This window comes from Tursiops truncatus, chromosome 13 (genome assembly GCF_011762595.2).
Source record: "Tursiops truncatus isolate mTurTru1 chromosome 13, mTurTru1.mat.Y, whole genome shotgun sequence".
Lineage (NCBI taxonomy): Eukaryota > Metazoa > Chordata > Mammalia > Artiodactyla > Delphinidae > Tursiops > Tursiops truncatus.
In genome coordinates this window covers 6,969,916-6,991,812 of record NC_047046.1, presented here as the reverse complement: position 1 = coordinate 6,991,812, position 21,897 = coordinate 6,969,916, and the positions used below count along the sequence as shown (strand labels likewise).

At 41.3% G+C, this 21,897-nt stretch overlaps 1 protein-coding gene across 2 annotated transcripts in view; it reads left to right on the top strand.

Annotated features, from left to right (window-relative positions):
- Positions 1-3,759: 3,759 nt before the first annotated feature.
- CCDC62 (coiled-coil domain containing 62) overlaps positions 3,760-21,897 on the top strand; it is a 43,251-nt gene continuing 25,113 nt past the window's right edge. Inside the window, exons 1-9 of one of the 2 annotated variants that reach the window (XM_073789991.1) lie at positions 3,760-4,074; positions 5,988-6,180; positions 8,964-9,130; positions 11,467-11,568; positions 13,947-14,118; positions 16,096-16,197; positions 20,593-20,631; positions 21,086-21,174; positions 21,524-21,639. In XM_073789991.1, coding sequence (XP_073646092.1) covers positions 4,039-4,074; positions 5,988-6,180; positions 8,964-9,130; positions 11,467-11,568; positions 13,947-14,118; positions 16,096-16,197; positions 20,593-20,631; positions 21,086-21,174; positions 21,524-21,639 — 1,016 coding nt within the window. In that variant the 5' untranslated portion in view covers positions 3,760-4,038. The remainder of the gene's footprint in view (positions 4,075-5,987; positions 6,181-8,963; positions 9,131-11,466; positions 11,569-13,946; positions 14,119-16,095; positions 16,198-20,592; positions 20,632-21,085; positions 21,175-21,523; positions 21,640-21,897) is intronic. The other variant, XM_033836807.2, reaches the window with a different exon arrangement.

Genomic DNA, 21,897 nt, shown 5'->3' with positions numbered 1-21,897 from the left:
AGCTTTTCTGTTGATTATCTTAAAATAATCATGATTTTATCAAATCATGATTTTTTTTTTTTTTTTTTTGGTTGTTAAGCTGAGTGATACTTTGAAGAATTTGAATTTGGCTTCATTACCAGTAATAACTCTCCTTGCTTCTTTGGTGTGATAGTTTTGAGATGCTTGAGCATCTCATGGATCTGTGGTTGAATTTGCTTCATTGTCACCAACCAAGTTCACTTTGTGGGCCTATTAACGTATTGTTGGTAATAGTTGATCAAGCTGTTGTGGAGATTATTTGGTAAAGTATATTAAAAGCCTTAAAACCATCTGCACTGTTTGACCCACTTCTTGACATTATCCTAAAGATACAATGTCTTGCTTAAAACTGTGGATGAAGGTGTTCATCACAGTGCTACTCATAATATAAAAAAATTGCAAATGATAAAGATGAACAATTGGGAAATGGTTAAAGAAATGATGGTTTGTCATATGGTAGAATATTTGCAGATATTTTAAGATATTTTCTAAGAATACTTGGAGAGGTGTTTGATAATGTTAAGTAGGAGATCAGACCCCCAAATCCATTTTATACATTATTTTCATCATTGTTTTGAGTGGATAGGCATCCAGAGAGGCCGAGTTCTTTTTCTGGCTATAAGTTTATGTAAAATTCTCCTAACCATTTGAAAATAATATACCCCATTGCTCAATATAGTCTGGAAAATAGCAGTTAAAATGTGTTTTTCTTACAAGAGAAACAGTGACAGTGAATCTTAATGAGTACATTAAATGAATTTAAAATCTGTTTTTATAAAGGTCTTATGTCAGGTGCTACAAACTAAAGACTCATGGTATTTTAAATTGCTATAGACACCTTTGAGAAAGTTAGAACCATTGTTTATTGCCATGCAAATTGCAATCAAATGAATTAGTGGGGTTTTAAATAATTGAAATCTTAGACTGTATAATAAAGATGTAAATTAAGAAAATGAAATTCTGCATTAACTGTGAATTTAGCTAAATAAAATTACCTGATGAAGCAAATTTATCCATCAAAACCATTTGGTATGTGGTTATGTGTGTATTCTCTTGGTGCTGGAAGATGTCTTTGTGCTTGTATCAACACGTGTGACTTCATGTAAAGATTCTTAATGTTCACAGTTCTTGGCAAATGCAGTTTCAGTCCATATATAGCCAGCAGTGGATGGTACTGCAGGAAAATGCAGGATTAAAATCGTCCTTGTGTATAATATGTGTGAATCTTTTTCTTTGACCTGAAATTTAAAATGCAAGAGTTTAATCTCTGATTAAAATGTGTAGTTCAGGGGGTGTTCCCTGGTGGTCCAGTGGTTAGGGCTTGGCGCTTTCATTGCTGTGGCCCGGGTTCAATCCTTTGTTGGGGAACTAAGATCCCACAAGCTGCATGACGTGGCCAAAAAATATATAATATATATACATATATATATATTCAAGAATTGAGTTTAATTCATACATTCTGTGTATGTTTGTATTATGTAAATGCTTTTATAATCTTGTGTTTTTAGCAAAAGAATACTAACCTTTAAACAGCCTTATAATATGTAAGAGATTTGCAAAGATTAAGCTGGCAACTTCAAATACAAATAAAGTTTTTTAATTTTAACAATAGATTTTATTTAACACAGTATACCCCAAATATTATTATTTCAACATGACAACGTTTTGATATGTAGTATTTTATTCATTAAAAAAAATAGATGCTGGCAACATGTGATTTTAAATTCCTTTTTAGTTATTAAATAGAAGCCCCAGTAAATCAGCTGTCACTTAAGGTGTAATCCATGGTAGCTTTCTCGCTCTTAAAGGTTGATAAGTTACAATTTTTCAAAAATGAATTCTACCTTTTAGTTTTTTGGCGTTTTTTAAAATTTTTTATTTTTGGCTGCGTTGGGTCTTCGTCTTCGTCGCTGTGCCCCGGCTTTCTCTACTTGCGGCGAGCATGGGCTACTCTTCGCTGCGGCTCCTCATTGCAGTGGCTTCTCTTGTTGCAGAGCACGGGCTCTAGGCACACGGGCTTCAGTAGTTGTGGCTCGTGGGCTCTAGAGCGCAGACTCAGTTGTGGCACACGGGCTTAGTTGCTCCACGGCACGTAGGATCATCCCAGACCAGGGCTCGAACCCATGTCCTCTGCACTGGCAGGTGGATTATTAACCACTGCGCCACCAGGGAAGTTACTGCTTTTTTGATTTTTAAATTCTAAGGTATTGTCTTGTTGGTTCTCCTGAACATGAGCCTATCCTAAGGAGGTGTCACCCAAATCAGTAAAGCTTCAAGGTAAGAAATTTTAAATTTGTTTTTCCATGTTCAGATTGTCTTTTATGAACACAAGGGCACGTTTTGCTAATTCACAGTCAACCAAGAAGTAAAGTTGACATACTATTAAGACTTTAGTAATTTGTCTTGCCAGAAATGCCATCTTATGGGTTAAGCAGTAGTGGGTGAGTGACCAGGGGTTAAATACGATAAGCATTATTTTTTTCATAGTCCCTCTATAACGAAGAGTAAAAGGGGGAAGAAGGAGTGACTATGAAACAGCACGAGAAAAAAGCTTAGCTTCAACTCAATGTGGTAAATATTGTCACGATAAAGTGTCAAGTTCTTGCCCCACAGGGTGCATGTCCACCCCCCAAGGGGACAGCACCCTCCTTGGCTGTACACCAGGGGTGCATTGCGTCCCAAGGGGTACGTCATTATCATTTGATGTACACCGGGGGGTGCACGGTCTCCCAAGGGGCGCCTGAGCACCCCCCGCCACGTGGGACAGCACTCCCATTGAGTCAATCTGCCTTCGTAAATATGGTGACCCTAATTAAATCAATCATCCTTCTTAATGGATGCCCTGAGACGTAAGAAGGCAGATTGATTTAATGGGGGCCAGGAAATCTAAGGCGTTTGATTGGTTTAATGAACGCCAAGAGATTTAAGAAGAACGATTGATTTAGTGGGGGTCACGATATTTAAGGGAGCCGGTTTAATCAACGAGAACCACGTGACTCATGGAGACTGATTTAATTAGTGGGAGTCACGTTATAAATGGTGCTGATTGACTTAATGGGAGTCACCTGGTGTATGGGGCTGATTTAACAATAGGAATCACGCGAGCCAAGGGGCTGATTAAATCAGCTCGGGCACACCCCCAAGGGGGACAGCACCCTCCCCGGCTGTACGCCAGGTGGTGCACGTCCATCTTAAGTGGGGCACGTCTACCCAAGGGGTGCAGTCCACCCCAAAAGGTACATCATCGTCATTTGATATACCCCAATGGGTGCACGTCCACCCCAAGGGGTACGTCATCATCATTTAACAAAAGAGCTACATCAAGAGTCAAAAAAACCCTTTTTAAATTTTTTTCTCTCTCTTTTCAACTGTGATTCTCAGTTTAGAGCTGTCTGCTGGGATGGCCAGCAACTGACTATTAACTACCAGGGGTGGCGTCTGCCTCCATCTGTTTGTTGTTTGAATGCCAGGAAGTGTTCTCCTTGCCCGGAGTACACAGCAGCCAGAGCAACCGCGCTCACAGTTTAGGAGGGAAAGAGGGAAATAAGTAAGCGAGCACATGGTCACACGCCAGGGCGACAGCGCAGAAACAGCCCTTCATTTGCTCCATCATTCCCAGGGTCATGGTGAAGAACGGTTCTTTGTGGGCCGGGATAATGGCTTTTACAGCTCCAGGTAAATCATTCGAGAGCCCCCAGGCCCGGATATGGAAGAACAAAACGCCAGGAGGGGGTCGGGGGCCGCGCCCGACGAGGCCGAGTGGGAACCGGCCTCCTGCGGGCTCTTGCGGCCGCCGAGGTGTCGCGAGAGCCGGGGCTGCCGCTCGGCTACGCAGTAAGCCGAGTGGGCCGGGCACGTTCCGCGGGGCCGGCGGTTTGGGCGAGGTTGCTTGGGCCAGCGAGGGTGCGGGGCTCCGGGGCTCGGGGCTCGCTCCCGCCGCTCCGGGTAGGCGCGCCGATGGAGTTTCTAGGGTGACGCTGCGCACACCGACTCTCTCCGGGGGCGGAGGAAACACCTATGAACCCTTCGGCCTCCTTCCTGGCCGGGCGCCAGGTGAGCGGCTGATGCTCTGCGTTTCCCGTTTCCGCCGTCGCGTCCCGGGGAGAGAGGAGAGCAGACCGCGGGGACGACGTGCATTGGGGTTATTCAGGAATCGTTTTTGCTTAAAATTTAAAACAATACCCAGGACGCAGAAGGAAAACGGAGCGTCACATCAGTTTCCTTACCTTAATGAAAATGGGTCGTTCAGCCCAGGCGCAGTGTCGAGTCGCGAGTACTGGGTGTACATGGGCCTCTGGTGAACTTTAAACTACTGTCTTTAAGGTAGAATTCTTAAAGTAACACTTTTAGTTTTGCTTTTTTTCTTTAATTGAAGTATAGTTGGTTTACAATATTGCGTTAGTTACGGGTATACAGCATAGTGATTTGGTTTTTGGGTTTTGTTTTTTAGTTCTTTATTTCATAGATGGGGACAGTACCATACTTTGGAATGTGACTTACAATCTTAATAATAAAATATTGATAATACTAGCTAATGTTTGTTGGTCGTTTATGATAGAACAAAATTATTTTAAGGCAGGACCAGAAAAAGTTAACAAAGTTTTCTCTGTCGTCTGAGCCACTGCTTCCTCCCCTTTGGTGTGTATTGTGCATCTGCATTACACATTAACTAGATCCTTTTAGAAGACGTAGGAATGCCTGCTTGCCAAAAAAAAAAAAAAAGCTATTTTCTCCCAGTGCCAGCAAGGAACTCCTTAGGAGATAACATTCCTTTCTCAATCCTGTAAGGGGTCACTATGACCCACTACTTGCCTTGTATGCGCAGATCTGCATTGTGTAAAAGTCAACATATTATTTTGATGTATAGCCCTTTGTCTTGAAAGTGTTTGTAACTGTGTTTTGACCTCTTACAGGCAGAACAGTTCTCAGAGCTTTCTGAAGGACTGTCTCCCAGGTTATAATCTTCAGCTTGGCTCAAATAAAGTTTTCCACTTCTTTCTTAGCTTGACTATTGATTAATTTTTAATGACACTTACAATGGTGCCAAGTACTGTGAAGTGCTTTACAGAGATTATCTTGCTTAATCCACACAACTCTTAGAAGTTAAAATGCTGCTATTACCATTTTACAGACAAGGAAATTAAGGCTTAAGGACATTAAGTAACTTACCCAAGGTCTTAGAGCCACTAAGTGGCTAATTCTGGATTCCAATTTAGGTCAGACCAACTTCACTGCACTAGACTTTAAAATGATGTATGCTTAAAAGGTGTTATCGTAGATAATTTTGTTAGGCATGAAAATGGCATCATGGTTATATAAAAACGTTCATTTTTAGAGATGCATACTAAAGTATCTAAGAGTAAAAAGTATTTTTTATCAACAACAAAAAGAAAAAGGAAAATTGAAACAGATGTGGCAGAATCTTGATAGTGGTAAGAAAGACCTAGGTACTGAGCAAATGGGAGTCTACTGTACTATTCTCTTGTCTTCTGTGTATATTTGAAATTTTGCCTTTACAAAATTTGTTTTTAAGTAGGTATGTTGAGTTTGGATCAGTTACATTTAAACAGTAATTACTTCCTGTTCCCCTTTATTTGACTGCCGTAGAATTTCTGGGGCAAGCTGAGGGATAATATTGTTGATTGATACAAGGAGAGGGTTGACAGCAAAGAAAAAAAATGCAGAAATGGGTTTATTTGTGATTAACCAATGGAGGTTTTACAAATGGTCCCACTCTTTAAGAGTGGTGTAAATGGTACGACAGAAAGTGATAGAGGCAGAGTACAGTAGGTGTGAACTTGCTTTAAATATACATAATTTTGACGTCATGTTATAATCAGTGAATAAAACGTAATTTAACTACCTTGAATTGGCAGCAAAAGAAGATATAATTGTTTGGAAAATATGCTTTGGCCGATTTATGTTGATTAGTTTTATCCTGACGTGAAGCCACTTTCTATGTTTAGAACATTGGGTCAGAAGTTGAGATTTCCACTATCGAGAAACAACGGAGAGAGCTACAGCTGCTCATTGGAGAATTAAAAGATCGAGATAGAGAGCTCAATGATATGGTTGCAGTACATCAAAGACAACTTCTTTCATGGGAAGAGGATCGGCAGAAAGTGTTGACTTTGGAAGAACGTTGCAGCAAATTAGAAGGTCAGACATATACGCAGCAGCATCTGTCATGCACTTGTACATGCCAACACGTTAAAAGGGCTCAAGGGTAAGATAGGAACATCTCAACACAATCCCTGCTGCACTGGAGTTTATTTTATTTTATTTTTATTTATTTATTTTTGGCTGAGTTGGGTCTTTGTTGCTGCGTGCAGGCTTTCTCTAGTTGCGGCGAGCGGGGGCTACTCTTGGTTGCCGTGTGCCGTCTTCTCATTGCGGTGGCTTCTCTTGTTGCGGAGCACGGGCCCTAGGCGCGTGGGCTTCAGGAGTTGTGGCTCACGGGCTCTAGAGCGCAGGCTCAGTAGTTGTGGCGCACGGGCTTAGTTGATCCTCGGCATGTTGGATCTTCCAGGACCAGGGCTCGAACCCGTGTCCCCTGCATTGGCAGGCGGATTCTTAACCACTGCGCCACGAGGGAAGTCCCTGGAGTTTATTTTAATTGAAGATAGGACGACATCATGAACACTCACAACAGAACAAACACAATGTGAATTAAAGTAGGGCAAGCGAAGTACTTAGCTGTAGAAAGAGGGCTGGGCAGCTTCAGTCAACATTGAGTGTCAAGAGTGAACCTGAAGGAAATTAGTTTTGAGCTAAAGTATGAATGAAGATGCCACAGAACTGGCCATTTCTCTTGAACTGACTCAAAGATTTTAAACTTGGTATTGAACTTCAAATACCTAAAATAGTCATCTTTTAAAATTAGAGCAATCTCAAAAATGGCTTACAAAAATTTCCTTTTGTACCATATTTTAACTATCGTCCCTTTCGTGCTGCCCTAAAGTCTGAATGTTCTATTGACACTGCATTAATACTAGAATGTGCTAGAGGGGAAAATACTAGATCTGTTTAATAGAAAGACAATGTATCACCTTCTTCTTTACTTATATTACACAAAGGATTCTGTAAATACGACAATCTAAATATGAGTAGTTTTTCCATTTCGTTGATGACCATCTGATTTTATTCTGACCACACCCACCCACATGTAGATACACATAAATGCAATATTTAATATGATTGTACGTTAGATGCAATATGTCTTATATAATTAATATCTTTTATATAAACATATTAAAGCAAAAGATAACATTATATACAAGCATACCTCGTTTTATTGCACTTTGCAGATATTATGATTTTTAGAAATGGAAGGTTTGTGGCAACCCTGTACTGAGCAAGTCTGTCAGCACCATTTTTCCAACACCGTTTGCTCACTTTGTGTCCCTGTGTCATATTTTGGTAATTCTCGTAATATTTCAAACTTTTTCATTATAATTATATTTGTTATGGTCATGTGTGATCAGTAATCTTTGATGTTACTACTACGACTCGCTGAAGGTTCAGCTGATGGTTAGCATTTCTTAGCAATAAGTTATTTTTTATTTATTTATTTATTTATTTTGCGATACGCAGGCCTGTCACCGTTGTGGCCTCCCCCGTTGCGGAGCACAGGCTCCGGATGCACAGGTTCAGCGGCCATGGCTCACGGGCCCAGCCGCTCCGCGGCATGTGGGAGCTTCGCGGCCCGGGGCACGAACCCGTGTCCCCTGCATCGGCAGGCAGACTCTCAACCACTGCGCCACCAGGGAAACCCAATATCTGGTTTTAAAATGAGCAAGACACCTGAATAGGCATTTCACGGAACACTGAATGGCCAATAAATGTACAAAAAGTTCTCATTCTCATTAGTAATTAGGGAAATGCAAATTAAGACCATAATGAGACCTTTTTATACTTACCAGACTGGCAAAAAATATCAGGTATTGGTAAAAGTGGGGAGCAAGGGAAGGCTCATTCACTGCTGGTGGGCGTGTCAGCTGGTAGAGCTACTTTGGAAAATCATTTGACAGTTCTGGTAAAGTTGAAGATATACATAGCTATGGCCCAGCATTTCCACTTCTAGGAAATCTACTCACCCTTCAATATGCACAGGAATTACCTAAGGATCTTGTTAATATGTAGATTGTGATACGATAGGTCTGAGTATCTAACAAGGTCCCCGTGATGTCCCTGTTGCTGGTCCAAGGGCCACATTTTGAGTAGCGAGGCTCTAGAGGAACTCCTGCAAAAGCACCAAGATGCTTGTAGGAGAATATTTAGAGCAGCATTGTACATCATAGCTGCTAAGTGGAAGCAGTCCAAATGACCACCAGTAGTAGAATGTATAAATACATTGTGGCATGATCATATAATGATATTATACAGCAATGACAGTGCACAAACAGGAGTTACCTGCAGCCACATGGATACATCTCAGGATCATAATCTTTTTTTTTTTCGTCTGTGCCAGGCAGCTTGTGGGATCTTAGTTCCCCACCCAGGGATCGAACCCAGGCCCTTGGCAGTGAAATCGTGGAGTCATAACCACTGGGCCACCAGGGAATTCCCAGGATCATAATCTTGAGCAAAAAAAGCAAACAGAAGAATTCATAGAGTATAATTCCATTTACATATGGTTCAAATTAAACTGTTCTTAGGGATGTGATCATAGATAGTAAAACTATAATGAAAAACAAGGAAATGAGTAAGATCAGGACGGTGGTTAGGAAGGTGGGAAATTGGAGAGATTGTGCTCAGGAAGTGACGTACAGGGCCTTCTGGGTTGCTGCTGGTGTTCTGTTTCTTGACTAAGGTACAATATCGTGCATTTCATAATAAAAACTTTTAAAAGAAGTATGAACCTTTAACCATGTGTTTTGAAAATAATGCATTTTCAGCTTCAAATCTGACCACAAGTAAGTTATTGATGAAATCTCCCTCAGGTGAACTACATAAAAGAACTGAAATAATCAGGTCACTCACAAAGAAAGTAAAAACCCTTGAATCGAATCAAATTGAATACCAGAGTACTCTTCAAAAGACTCAACTACAGCTTCAAGAAATGGCCCAAAAGGCAACCCATTCCACTCTCCTCTCTGAAGACCTTGAGGTTGGTTTTTTCGGGGTTTTTTTTTTGTTTTTTTTTTTTTTGCGGTATGCGGGCCTCTCACTGTTGTGGCCTCTCCCGTTGCGGAGCACAGGATCCGGACGCGCAGGCTCAGCGGCCATGGCTCATGGGCCCAGCCGCTCCGCGGCATGTGGGATCTTCCCGGACCGGGGCACGAACCCGTGTCCCCCACATCGGCAGGCGGACTCTCAACCGCTGTGCCACCAGGGAAGCCCTTGAGGTTGGTTTTAAGATAAGCTTCCCTAGCCCAAATTCTGTTTGTGTTTCAGTTATTGAAAAATTAGGTTTAAATATTTCCATTAAAAATGCATGTGTGTGTGTATGAAAGTATATCCATCCATCCATCATCATAGTTTTGTGTTCCTTGTAGGGCTTTGGGTAGCTGCCAGTGCTATCTTGTCTTGGAGATGAAGCTTCATTACAGCCCTTTTCTGACTGTTAAGCCCTCTGTTTGGTAGCATCTATCATTTTATCAACAATGGGTTATTTTAGAAAGCCTTTCTCAGATTCTGAGATCCATATCATCAAGTAGCTTCACATTATGCTTTCTGAATAACTGTGTGTAATCTGATGAAACAAATATCTATATCACGTTAGTGGCATATTGGGAATAAAATCTGTAAGAGTGATTTTTCAGTTTTCATTTCTAGCTGGTGAGTCATCAGACATCTTTTGAGCTCATGCTTTTTGAGAGACGCAGTGAGAAAGCCTTTTTTGTTGTTCTTATAGCCTTCATATTCTTGTTTCATAATGATATCAGTATAGATCTTGGTAATATAATGAGTCTTAATAACTCATAATAATTGTATAGATTTTATGTCTAAAATTTTTTCCAGATTACTCTTCTAGACAGTTTCTAGCTATAAAATAAGTGAAAACTATTCTGGAATCTCTTGATATGTTGAATTAAAAAATGGAAGCATGTTGGTCAGCTTGGGCTGCCATCACAAAGTACCATAGACGGCGCAGAAATTTCTTTCCTCACAGTTCTGTAGGTTAGAAGTCCAAGATCAAGGTGCCGGCCTGGTCAGTTTCTGGTGAGGGCTGTCTTCTTGGCTTGTAAATGGTCACCTTCTTACTGTGTCCTCATGTGGCAGGGAGAGAGACAGTACATGAGCAAGCTCTCTGGTGTCTCTTGTTATGAGGACACGGATGCCATCATGAGGGCCCCACTCTCATGACCTCATCTAAACCTAATTACTTCTCAAAGGCTCCACCCCCAAACGCCATCACATTAGAGGTTAGGGCTTCATCGGGCTTCAACATGTGCATTTGGGCGCGGGGGGGGGGTGCAATTCAGTCCATAGCAGGAAGATTTTTTTTTTTAATTAATAAACTTTAATTTTTAGAGCAGTTTTAGGTGCATAGCAAAATTGGGTGGAATGTACAGAGATTTCTCATAGACCCTGCCCTCTCCCCCAGCCAGCCTCCTCCACTGTGGACATTCTGCATCACAGTAGTACATTTGTTGCAATCAGTGAATCTGCACTGACACATCATTGCCGCCCAAAGTCCATAGTTTACATTAGGGTTCACTCTTGGTGTTGTGCGTTCTGTGGGTTTTGACAAATAATGACCTGCATCCACCATTGTAATGTCATACAGAAGTAGTTTCACTGCCCTAAAAACCCTCTCTGCTCTGCTCCCTGCTTCTCTGCCACAACCCCTGGCAACCATTGATCTCTTTACTGTCTCCAGAGTTTTGCCTTTTCCAGAATGTCATAGAGTTGGAATCATACAATATGTAGCCTTTTCAGATTGGCTTCTTTCACTTAGTAACATGCATTTAAGTTTCCTCCATGAAGATCTCTTTTAAAAAGCCTGATTATTCTTTTTTTTCCCAACCAATAAACACATTATGTACACAATAATTATATCAAATCTAGATCTCTGGGTAAAAAAAAAAAAAACCCTGAAAAGTGGGAATACCCCAATATGAAGTTATTTCAACATAGAGTAAAGATGCACCGAAGTTCATTAATGCTACTTTGTTTCAGCAAAGGAAGTCTCTTGCTGATCCAGTTTTCATTCTTGCCAACCTGGAAGTATTCATTAAAGAGCATTAGGAAGTAGACATGTTTATAAACGTAACTGATAGAATTCAGTAGGGCAAAACTCAAGTACTGAGAAGATGCTGGGGATAATGGGGAAATAGATATTTGTGTTCCTTTTTGATGACTGCTTACTTAGCCCACTTTGTTACTAAAAAAGCTAAACAGAGAAAAAAACGAAACAGAAGAATGAGCACAGATTGTGGCTGGTGAGAGTAATGAAAGCTTTTAAATGACTCAATTAGTATTTTGTGTTGTCCCTGATAGGTTAGAAACGAAAATCTCAGCAACACATTAGTGGAACTTTCTGCTCAAGTGGGACAATTGCAAGCTCGAGAACAGGCTCTCACCACCATGATAAAGCTGAAGGTAATGCAGAATCACGATACGTCCACTTGCCAGGCACTTTGTAGCTGATAGGGTACAGCAATGTACATGAAGTTCCTGAAGTCCCACCGCAACTCAGATAGGTTGAGCTATCAATGTTGCTCTCTTTTTTTAAATTCTGGTTTTAGAAATGAGGGAAACAAGTTTAAAATGATGCCCCCAAGGCCCTGAGAGGAGGCAGGACTGCACTGTGGGTCTCTGTCTCCAAGGCCCATTCCATGGTCCAGCATGCCTGCACTCAGCTGGTTTCTTCTGAGGTATCCATTACTGGGTCTCATAAAGTCATTAGCTATCAAATTGCTTGTTAATATGTTTTTTTTTAAATTAATTTATTTTTGGCTGCATTGGGTCTTCGTTGCTGCGCACGGGCTTTCTCTAGTTGCGGTGAGCGGGGGCTACTCTTCATTGTGGTGCACAGGCTTCTCATTGCAGTAGCTTCTCTTGTTGCAGAGCACGGGCTCTAGGTGCGCAGGCTTCAGTAGTTGCAGCATGTGGGCTCAGTAGTTGTGGCTCGCAGGCTCTAGAGTGCGGGCTCAGTAGTTGTGGTGCACAGGCTTAGTTGCTCTGCAGCATGTGGGATCTTCCTGGACCAGGACTCGAACCTCTGTCCCCTGCATTGGCAGGTGGATTCTTAACCACTGCGCCACCAGGGAAGCCCGTTAATATGTTTTTAATTGAGGAGAAAACTTAGCAGTCAAGTAGTTGATGTAGTCACTAACATGCCGTAAACAGTGATTGATAAAGTCTCTTCTATGTGGTAACACATGTGTTGGACAGCAGGTGACTAGAGGAGTGATTCTGGTATAATGGGACACTCAATGCTAATTCATATGTGATTTTTCCCAGCACATAAATGTTTTTGAGTGATCAGGGACAAGCTTTCATAAAGTTAAAAAGAAAATATTAAAATCTATAGAATTGTCTTTAATCAAGTAGTGACCAGTTTCCTGGGTTCAGCAACCCCTACAGTGTCCATCATAGCAAACTCCTGGTGAAGCTGAAAAGGGTTGCCTGACTGATGTGTCTGCAGTGGCGTTTGCTAAACTGTGTTCTTGTACTTAACAGGACTACTGTTTCTTTTTTTTTTTTTCTTTTTTTTTGCGGTACGTGGGCCTCTCACTGTTGTGGCCTCTTCCGTTGTGGAGCACAGGCTCCGGACGCGCAGGCTCAGCAGCCATGGCTCACGGGCCCAGCCGCTCTGCGGCATGTGGGATCTTCCCAGACTGGGGCATGAACCCGTGTTCCCTGCATCGGCAGGCGGACTCCCAACCGCTGTGCCACCAGGGAAGCCCAGGACTACTGTTTCTTTGCTACTGGTCTGATCACAGAGTTCCATCGGTTTTTGAATGGTCTGCCCAAATCCTATTTTTCCCATAAGTCCTAACGTGAGATGTGCAGACTGCGAAGTATTTTAGGAACGCATATAGGATGCTATCGCAGAAACCTTTGTCCTTAAGCAAAGGTAAAACCTGCTAATAATAGTTATTCCACATGAGTGGTGGGGGAGTACTTTTGCTTATTATTTTTATACTTTCAGGTGTTATTTGAATTGCTTTTCAACAAGCACATAGATACCTTTTATGTAATTAAAACAACCACCTCAACAATAAGAGGTTCTGAATTGGGTAGGTTTAGGATAAGGTCTTGGTGTCTGTCATTTTAACAAGCTGAAAAGAAGGGGAGGAAGAGAGGGCCTATGGGATTTATCTGTAATGCAGAGAATAAGCCCCCTCAAGGGCCACCAGCCTTCCTATTGCTATTACAGTTTCATAGGCAATCAAATGTTTGCTTCTAAACTTTCTGAGACAGTAACTATGGTGGTGTGTGCATGGTTGCAGGGGCGGCTGGCTAAGTTCAAATCGGAACTCCATCACTAACCAGTTGTATAACTGTGGCCACTTTACTGTCGAGTCCTCTGTCACGTGGGGAGTAACAATAGTCCCTACCTCAGAGAGTTACCGTGAGGATTAAATGGGGTAACACATGGAAAGTGCTTGGAATGAAACCGGGTACACGAGATCTTTTTTTTTTTTTTAATTATTTTTGGGGTATAGTTGACTTACAATGTTGTGTTAGTTTCAGGTGCGCAGGAAAGTGAATCAGTTATACATATACATATATCCACTCTTTGTTTTTCGATTCTTTTCCCATATAGGTCATTACAGAGTATTGAGTAGAGTTCCTTGTGCTATAGCAGGCTCTTACTCATTCTCTATTTTATATATAGTAGTTTGTATATGCCAATCCCAATGTCCCAATTTATCCCTCTCCCACAATGAGACCTAATAAGTGTAGTGTTTTCTTATTGTTTAGTTGGAATTTTAAAATCTTATGTAACAGTTTTCAAATTTGGTTTGTAGGACAAAGATATTATCGAGGCAGTCAATCACATTGCTGACTGTTCGGGTAAATTTAAATTGTTAGAGCATGCCTTACGCGATGCTAAGATGGTGGAGACCTGTATTGTGAAAGAAAAGCAAGATTATAAGCAGAAATTGAAGGCACTTAAGATTGAAGTCAATAAGCTAAAAGGTAAGGAAGAGGCATAAATTTAAGCATTTTATCTTGGGAATATATTTCTTCATTTGGGTTCACTTAATCTCATAGCTGGGAGTAGGTCTGTTGTTAGCTTTAGGTCCTACCCTGAGATGTTCATTTCATTTGTATAGAATTATGCTGCAATTTTTTGTGTTACAAGATAAATAACAGAGTTGGGGGAAACTGCCTCATGCGTTCTATTTTAAAAATAATCCTGCCTTTGCTGTACCGGTTATCTATTGCTACTATACGCTTTGTAGCAACCAATGACAGTATCTCAGTGGCACGCAACCACGAGCATCTGAGAAGCTCACGTATCTGGAAGCCACACGGGAATTGGCTGATCTCCGTTGGGCCCAGCTGTGCGGCTCCCCTGGGGCATCTTCTCCTCCCCGGTCGGCTAGCCTGGGCATTTCTTCCCACAGTGAAGGCAGAAGCTTAAGAGAAGCAGAAAGATGGGAGGACCCATATATACCATCACTTCCCCCTCATTCTGTGGCCAAAGCGAGTCACGTGGCTGAACCCCGAGTCAGGCAGTCCCCTGTGGGAGGATTTACAAGAAATCGAGGGAGGAATGCAGGGAGGGGTGAGGAGTTACCACGAACAACACGAACTCCCACAGTGGCTTTTCGGGGCGTGTTTTATTTTGGGGGGAATTCCTTTTGTGTCCTCCTGTTCTATTTGCATTCTCACAGTAACCCCACAGTTTATTTTTCTACTATTTGAAGTTTTCTAATGAAACGAAGGCTGGGTATGCCAGATAGGTTAGTGCTATGTACTGGAATATGGGTCTAGGTGATGGAGTAAAAATTTATATTCGTCTGCAGAGGATGTGGCCTTTCCCCACTGTGGGCGGGGGAAGCTGTTGGATGGAGGTGCTATCCAGGTCTTAAATCTGCACCCAGACTGTCCCATTTATAAGTGGTCATCACGTTAGACACGAAGACTGACTCCTGCCGTGGAACGAGCAAACTTAGAATGACAGAGCCGTGCGATTGCTCCACCTCTGTCCCTGGTGGAATCCCTCATGAGGCAGGGAGTTGCTGTTCAAATTGTGAAAGGCTATTGGGGCAGGTTTCATTTAAAAAACTCCACCTCCTAAAATCTTGTTCTTATGATGCCCTGACTTGTGGTCAATCATAATTTTGTCTCCATTTGTAGCTTCAGCTAAAATCGTAATCATACTATAAGCCCCTTGACAACAGGGACGGACTCTGTCTTCTCTTTTTTTGGATCCGCAGTTAATAGCACAGCTCCTGGGGTACATTGTAGGCATTCGATAAGTATTTATTGAATGCTGTGTTTACCTAGGTAAGATTTAAAGTAAAAAGAAGTCTGTTTTTATCAACTTTTATGTCTTATTTTATAAATTCAATATTTATTACAAAAATAAACGCAGCATCATGGATAGTGGACTAGAGAGTGAGGGAAAGAGACTCATTTGGTTTGGGTGCACTGGGAAGGCGTCTTTGAAAACATTAGAGCTGAAACTTGGATGATGGGAAGAACCAGTCGTGCAAAGATCTGGGCCAGGACCTTCCAGGCAGAAGAAAGAGCAAATGCAAAAGCCCTGGTGTGGGTTTTGAGGTTGGGGCCAGTGTAAGGAACAGATTGAAAGGGCAGGGCCAGGCGGTGCAGGCCTTAAGGTAATGAGTTTGGATTTCCTCCTAAGTGTAGCACAAGGGCTTTTAACAGAGAAGTGACGCCAGCAGATGGCCCTGATTGCTCCGTGGACAGTAGGCTGCAAAGGGAGAGGCAGGGTTCGAGCAGGGAGACGGTGGAAGCCTTGGCCAGGGTCACTGCTGGGGGTGCAGTGAGATGTTAGATGAGGGACATATTTTGGCTGTAGATCCAACAGGACTTCATATTATTTGGAAGCAGGTGCTGAGGACATGAGAGGTATTCACAGTGTATATTCTTCTAGGAACTAGTATTTATTTGAGGACTTTTTTTTCCCTTCTATTTGTGAAGAGGATCTAAATGAAAAGACCACAGAAAATAATGGACAACGAGAAGAGATCATTCGCCTCAAGCAAGAGAAAAGTTGCCTGCATGATGAATTGGTTTTTGCTGGTAAAAATAGATAATTAGTTTAAGTAACCTGAACATTCTACGATACTACCATGATGGGCTAAATGAATTGTACCTCTCTCAAAATACTTTATGTATTTAATTAATTTATTTTAACACCCTTTGAGAAATGAGGAGGGACCAGGCAGGGAATTTTAAAGCTGTTATCGTGCCTCCCAGTTCACTCTGTTTCCTCTTCTGTAAAATGAGGAGCTGCTCTCCCTTCTAGCTTGAGTGCATGACTATACTAGCTCACTAAAAACATAGTACTTGTGCTTAAAAATTCAATAAGAAAGAATCTTATGAGCCAAGTATTTGCAAATACTAGATAAAAATTAGGAATTCAACAGTTTTTCAATTTTGCAAATAGATCACCTGTAGTTATTACAGTTGGAAAATACTCATGTGTTTTGTTACATCAGTACGACCGCAAAATAATGATGTTGGGGATGAAGTTTTCATGACTTAAAAGCAAGTTTGTCAGTAAGGTGTAACTTAGGCCCCCTTCTGATAAACATAAAAGTGGCACTTCCCACTCTCCCTCACCGCCATGTTCTCCTACACTCTAACCCCAACCCACCCCAGTGTGTCAGAGTTTCTAGCCTCTCCTTTCTCTGCTCCCAACTGAGAATCACTGATATTTAGAGCTTATCTATATATGGCCCTGACAGCCAAGAAGATTTTGTTAGACTTTAATTTTGGTGGTTTGTATGAAGAAAATCATAGGTTTGGAGGTAAAGTTCCAAATAGAAATTAAATGAACTGGGACTTCCCTGGAGATCCAGTGGTTAGGACTCCGCGCTTCCACTGCAGGGGGCGCAGGTTCGATCCCTGGTCAGGGAACTAAGATCCCGCATGCCATGTGGTATGGTCAAAAGAAAAAAGAATTTAATTAACTAAGTGAACGTGTTTGGGTCTACTCATACCTACTCTCAATGTCCTTCCTGCTAGGAAGAGACTACATTTCTATAAGTTAAAGGGCAGAATACAGTATTATATTACATTTTTTTCAAATAAAATGAAATTTTTAATTTTAATCTCATGGGATTAAAGATTGGGGAAATGCAGTTTCCTACCACTAGAGGTCACTATTTCCATTATTTCTAGGATTCCTGTGTCTCAAAGTAATTATGTCTTACATTGTTACAGATACTTACATAAAGATATACATATATTTGTACATCTACACAAAGATATACATATGTTTGTAGCCTTATAGTTGAATTCCCACAATCTTTGGATCGGCATCTGTGTGCCAGGCACTCTGCTAGTGACTAAGAAGCTCATAGGCCCAAAGAGAGTTTAGTGCTCTACAGATGCTGTGAATAAAATGTGCGAGGTCAGAGGAAGGAAAAACATTTACAGAACATTTTAATAATCTCCTTTTTTTTTGGTTCATCTGTCTTTACTCATATGTTCTATTATGTATTACTAGGTAAAGTATATGTAATTTGTTAGATAATACTCTAATAAATCCATTTTATGAAATATTTTTTTATCCTTTTCTAAGCTGATTTCTTAAATATCTTTTCAGTTCGTACCACTGTCTCAGAACAATTTTTGTGTGTTTAAATTATAAAAGTGAATTAAAGCCTGAAAAGAATTTTTAAAGGCTTAACATGATAATATGCTATCAGGTGTCATGGCTAAAAATTAACACATTTTATTCAAGGTTGGAAGATGTCTTAAAAAGGTACTTTTAAGTTCAAAACTTCTTTTTCCTCTTGTTGAAGATGAAGTTCTTCACATAGGCTTAGAGACATGTTTCATTTGTACGTGTTGCTTATAAGAAGTTTGCAAATGAAACAATGATACTAGTTTACATTTCTGTGGCCCCGCGAGTCCCATAAACAAGGCCCTGTGAGACTGAGTGAAGGTCTCCCAGGCAGTAAAAGGCACAGAAGCTTGATCAGAATTTGGCAGGTCCAGACGTCAGCACCCTTTCCTTTGTGCTGTCTTCCTTAGGCTGCCCGCTCAGGCAGGTGTCAGCAGAGTTCCATACCTCTGTGTCTTCAGTGACCAACTTGTGAAATAGGCGGACTCGCTCCACTTTGACCCCAGATAACCCAGCCACGTAGGAAAGTATCAAATCTAAGGAAACAATTCTATTTCGTGCAACAGTAGATTATTCTAAAGTCAGATTAAGGCAGTATTGAAATATATTTAAAATTATCCTTGAATGCCAAATAAAGTAGCTGGCTTTTGTTTAGGGGCCGTGCTGTGTCCAAAACAAGTATCTCTGAGTGCTGGGAATGCACCCAGCGTGTGATCATGCTGTTAATGGAAGAGGTGGGTAGAGCTGAGAGCAGCCGGAGTCCCAGATGCCCTGAGGGCGTCACTTCCATCCGGAAAGAGCTACTGTTTTACTGTTTCCTTTGTGCATAGAGTTGAATTCACAGAAACTAAATGCGACTCTACATAAACGTTGCAAGTGCACTACTTTTATAGGCTTTTGTTACGGTGTTGACTCACCTAATGCAAAGAAAGAAATTCAGAATTGAAGAGACGTAAGTTTTAAACCCGACGCCGTGGCTTTCACTGTGCCACGAGGCACAGTTCTCAATTCTGTGCACGAGGATTACCTTTAAAAGTAAAATGAGGGCTTCCCTGGTGGCGCAGTGGTTGAGAGTCCGCCTGCAGATGCAGGGGACGCGGGTTCGTGCCCCGGTCCGGGAAGATCCCACATGCTGCGGAGCGGCTGGGCCCGTGAGCCATGGCCGCTGAGCCTGCGCGTCCGGAGCCTGTGCTCCGCAACGGGAGAGGCCACAACAGTGAGAGGCCCGCGTACCGCAAAAAAAAAAAAAGTAAGATGATGCGGGACTTCCCCGGCGGTCCAGTGGTTAGGACTTTGCCTTCCAATGCAGGGGGTGAGGGTTCGATCCTTGGTCGGGGAGCTAGGATCCCACATACCTCGTGGCCAAAAGGCCAAGTCATAGAACAGAAGCAATATTGTGGCAAATTCAATAAAGACTTTAAAAATGGTCCACATCAGACTTCCCTGGTGGCACAGTGGTTAAGAATTCCCCTGCCAGTGCAAGGGACACGGGTTTGATCCCTGGTCTGGAAAGATGCCACATGCCGCGGAGCAACTAAGCCCGTGCGCCACAACTACTTAGCCTGCACTCTAGGCCTGTGAGCCACAGCTACTGAGCCCATGTGCCACAACTACTGAAGCCTGCATGCCTAGAGCCCGTGCTCCACAACAAGAGAAGCCACCACAACGAGAAACCCGCACACCGCAACGAAGAGTAGCCGCCTCTCGCCACAACCAGAGAAAAACGCACGTGCAGTAGTGAAGACCCAATGCAGCCCAAAATAAATAAATAAAAAAAAATTTTAATGGTCCATATCAAAAAAAATCTTAAAAAAAAAAAAGATGATGCTGCAGACCCGTATCAGAAGGGCTGAGCGTTAAGCGCGTTTGGCCAGGAGGTGGTGGCTTTCATAGATCGCTCCTCACGCTTTATTCCGCCTGGTCCCCAGTGACCGCCAGCAGACACTTTTGCAGAAAAGCTGTCCAGGTAGAGTTGCTGTCTCCAGCAAAGCTCATGCCTTTGTCCTTAAATGGTTTCTGTGACACTCCAAATGTAAAGCGATAATAATAAATATTTATATTCTTTTTCATCCACGAGAAAAATGACGTGGAAAAAGTGCTTTGTTAATAAACCATAGAAGTTGTAAACTTTGATTTAGGTTGCACCTGATTTACTCAAAACCGATTCATGTATTAATAATTAGAGGGTCAGTTTATGCATTTAGCCTCTTATAAAGAACTTCTTATAAAGATAGTGGGTTTTTTTAGGTGAGAAATTTATTGTTGATCTATCACTTCTCCGTGAATGAAATTATTTCCCCTTAAGCCTAATATTAGTATTTTGTTCCTGTACAAGTCTTCGTATAGCACTTTAGATCTTTCCTTTCTGGGGGTTCTCATCTGCCAAGTTCTGAAACTTTTCAAAGTACTGATTTCTCATACCCCAACCCTAGTGACAGCAAAGTGTCTGTGTTTCAGCAGAATGTTTGTGGTCTTTGTAAAAGAATGAAGATTTAAAAAAAAAACCAAAAACCTCTGTTCTGTCTTTTTGTGCTAGAAAATTGGGTGTAATACTATGTATTTTAAAGAAAATTCTGAATCTTAATTACCCATCAGGTAAAGAGTTTTCAAGAAAAAGAAAGTCTGCAAAGGAGTGCTGGACTTTCATTAAAATGGAAAGACAAGTTTGTCTACCTATGGGGTCACCTCATAGGTCCAAATATCTTCAGTTTTTGCTCAGTGAGAATACATACAAGTGGCCTGATTGTGAGATTATATCAGATTGACTTACATACTGGTGAAAATAGTGATTTTTTTTTTTTTTTTTGCCCCTTGTAATGTTAGTTTTTTTTCTGTTGGTAAAGGTAATATGCTGTTTGGATTTTTACAAGGAGAATGCATTTGTAAGTTACCTGTGTAATGTGAATAAGTAAGTAAAGAGTAAAGTAATATGTATTAAATTTAGAGATTTAGAAACCACCCCCTCAAAAAAAAAGAGGAAAATAATTGTCACTAATCCTTCCATCTAAACAATAACTTGATACTTCAGCATGCTTGCTCTCAGCCTTTTTCTATGCTTATTTACAGACACACACATGTAATTTGAGCAGAGAGTTGGTACAGTTTTGAATACTTTTTTGACTTAACATTAATTATATTGTGAAAGTTTTCAAATTTGGTGAAGGATCTAGTCAGAATCACTGATGAAAGCTCTTTCCAGGCATCCATTTTGCAATTTTAAAATTCAGGAAGGAGGGGGGGCAAAAAGTTAGCCGCGCATAAACTTGTTGGAAATGAAGAGGTTTGTGTTGATATGGGCTGGTGAAAAACGTTTTAATAATATTTGTTCTTAAATAGTAGAGAGAGACAAAAGGAAAGACGAGTTACTGGATATCGCAAAGTCAAAGCAAGAACGCATGAGCGCAGAGCTGCATAATCTGCGACAGGTAGGCTCCCACTTACCTTCTCCGTTAGGTGGGAAACGCTTATAAACAAGCATCAAACTAGGAAGAGTGTGTGCCCAGTGATTTTGTTTATGATGCTTTTGGAATCCCGACGACGTGAAAGGTGTATCACATTAACCTAGCAGATAGGGTCTTGCTTATGGTAATTAAAGGTCAGGAGACTAGTTACATTAACAAATCTCAGTGCTAACATAGGAAAAATAAAAGCAAACACATTCAGCCTAGTTCTTTAGTCACTGTCTGATCTGTGTTGGCATTTCAGAGTGCCAGTTGTTGGCTCAGTTTAGCTTTGTTGTTACACTTTATTTTGATTTATCAATATCTATGGCAGATTTACATAAAACAACAGCGTGATCTGCAGTTTCTTAATTTCAATGTGGAAAGTTCTCAGGAATTAATACAGATATATGACTCAAAGGTGGAGGAATCAAAGGCCCTGGAATCCAGGTAATCTTAGTATGATGCTATTAATATGATCTTATATGTTATTCCATCGTTCAGTCAATATTTGTTAAGTACCTGCTGTGGGCCAGTACTTAACTACTGTTTGGTAGGTAGTAGGGAATAAATGTATGTGACCTAATCCTGGGTTGTAGTGAGAATTTTAGGCATGATCTTAATTTAACCATTTGATTAAATTCATTAAACACATTATTTGTGTGTTTGTTGTGTAGAAGGCTTGGAGCTAAAGTAAAAGTTACAGAG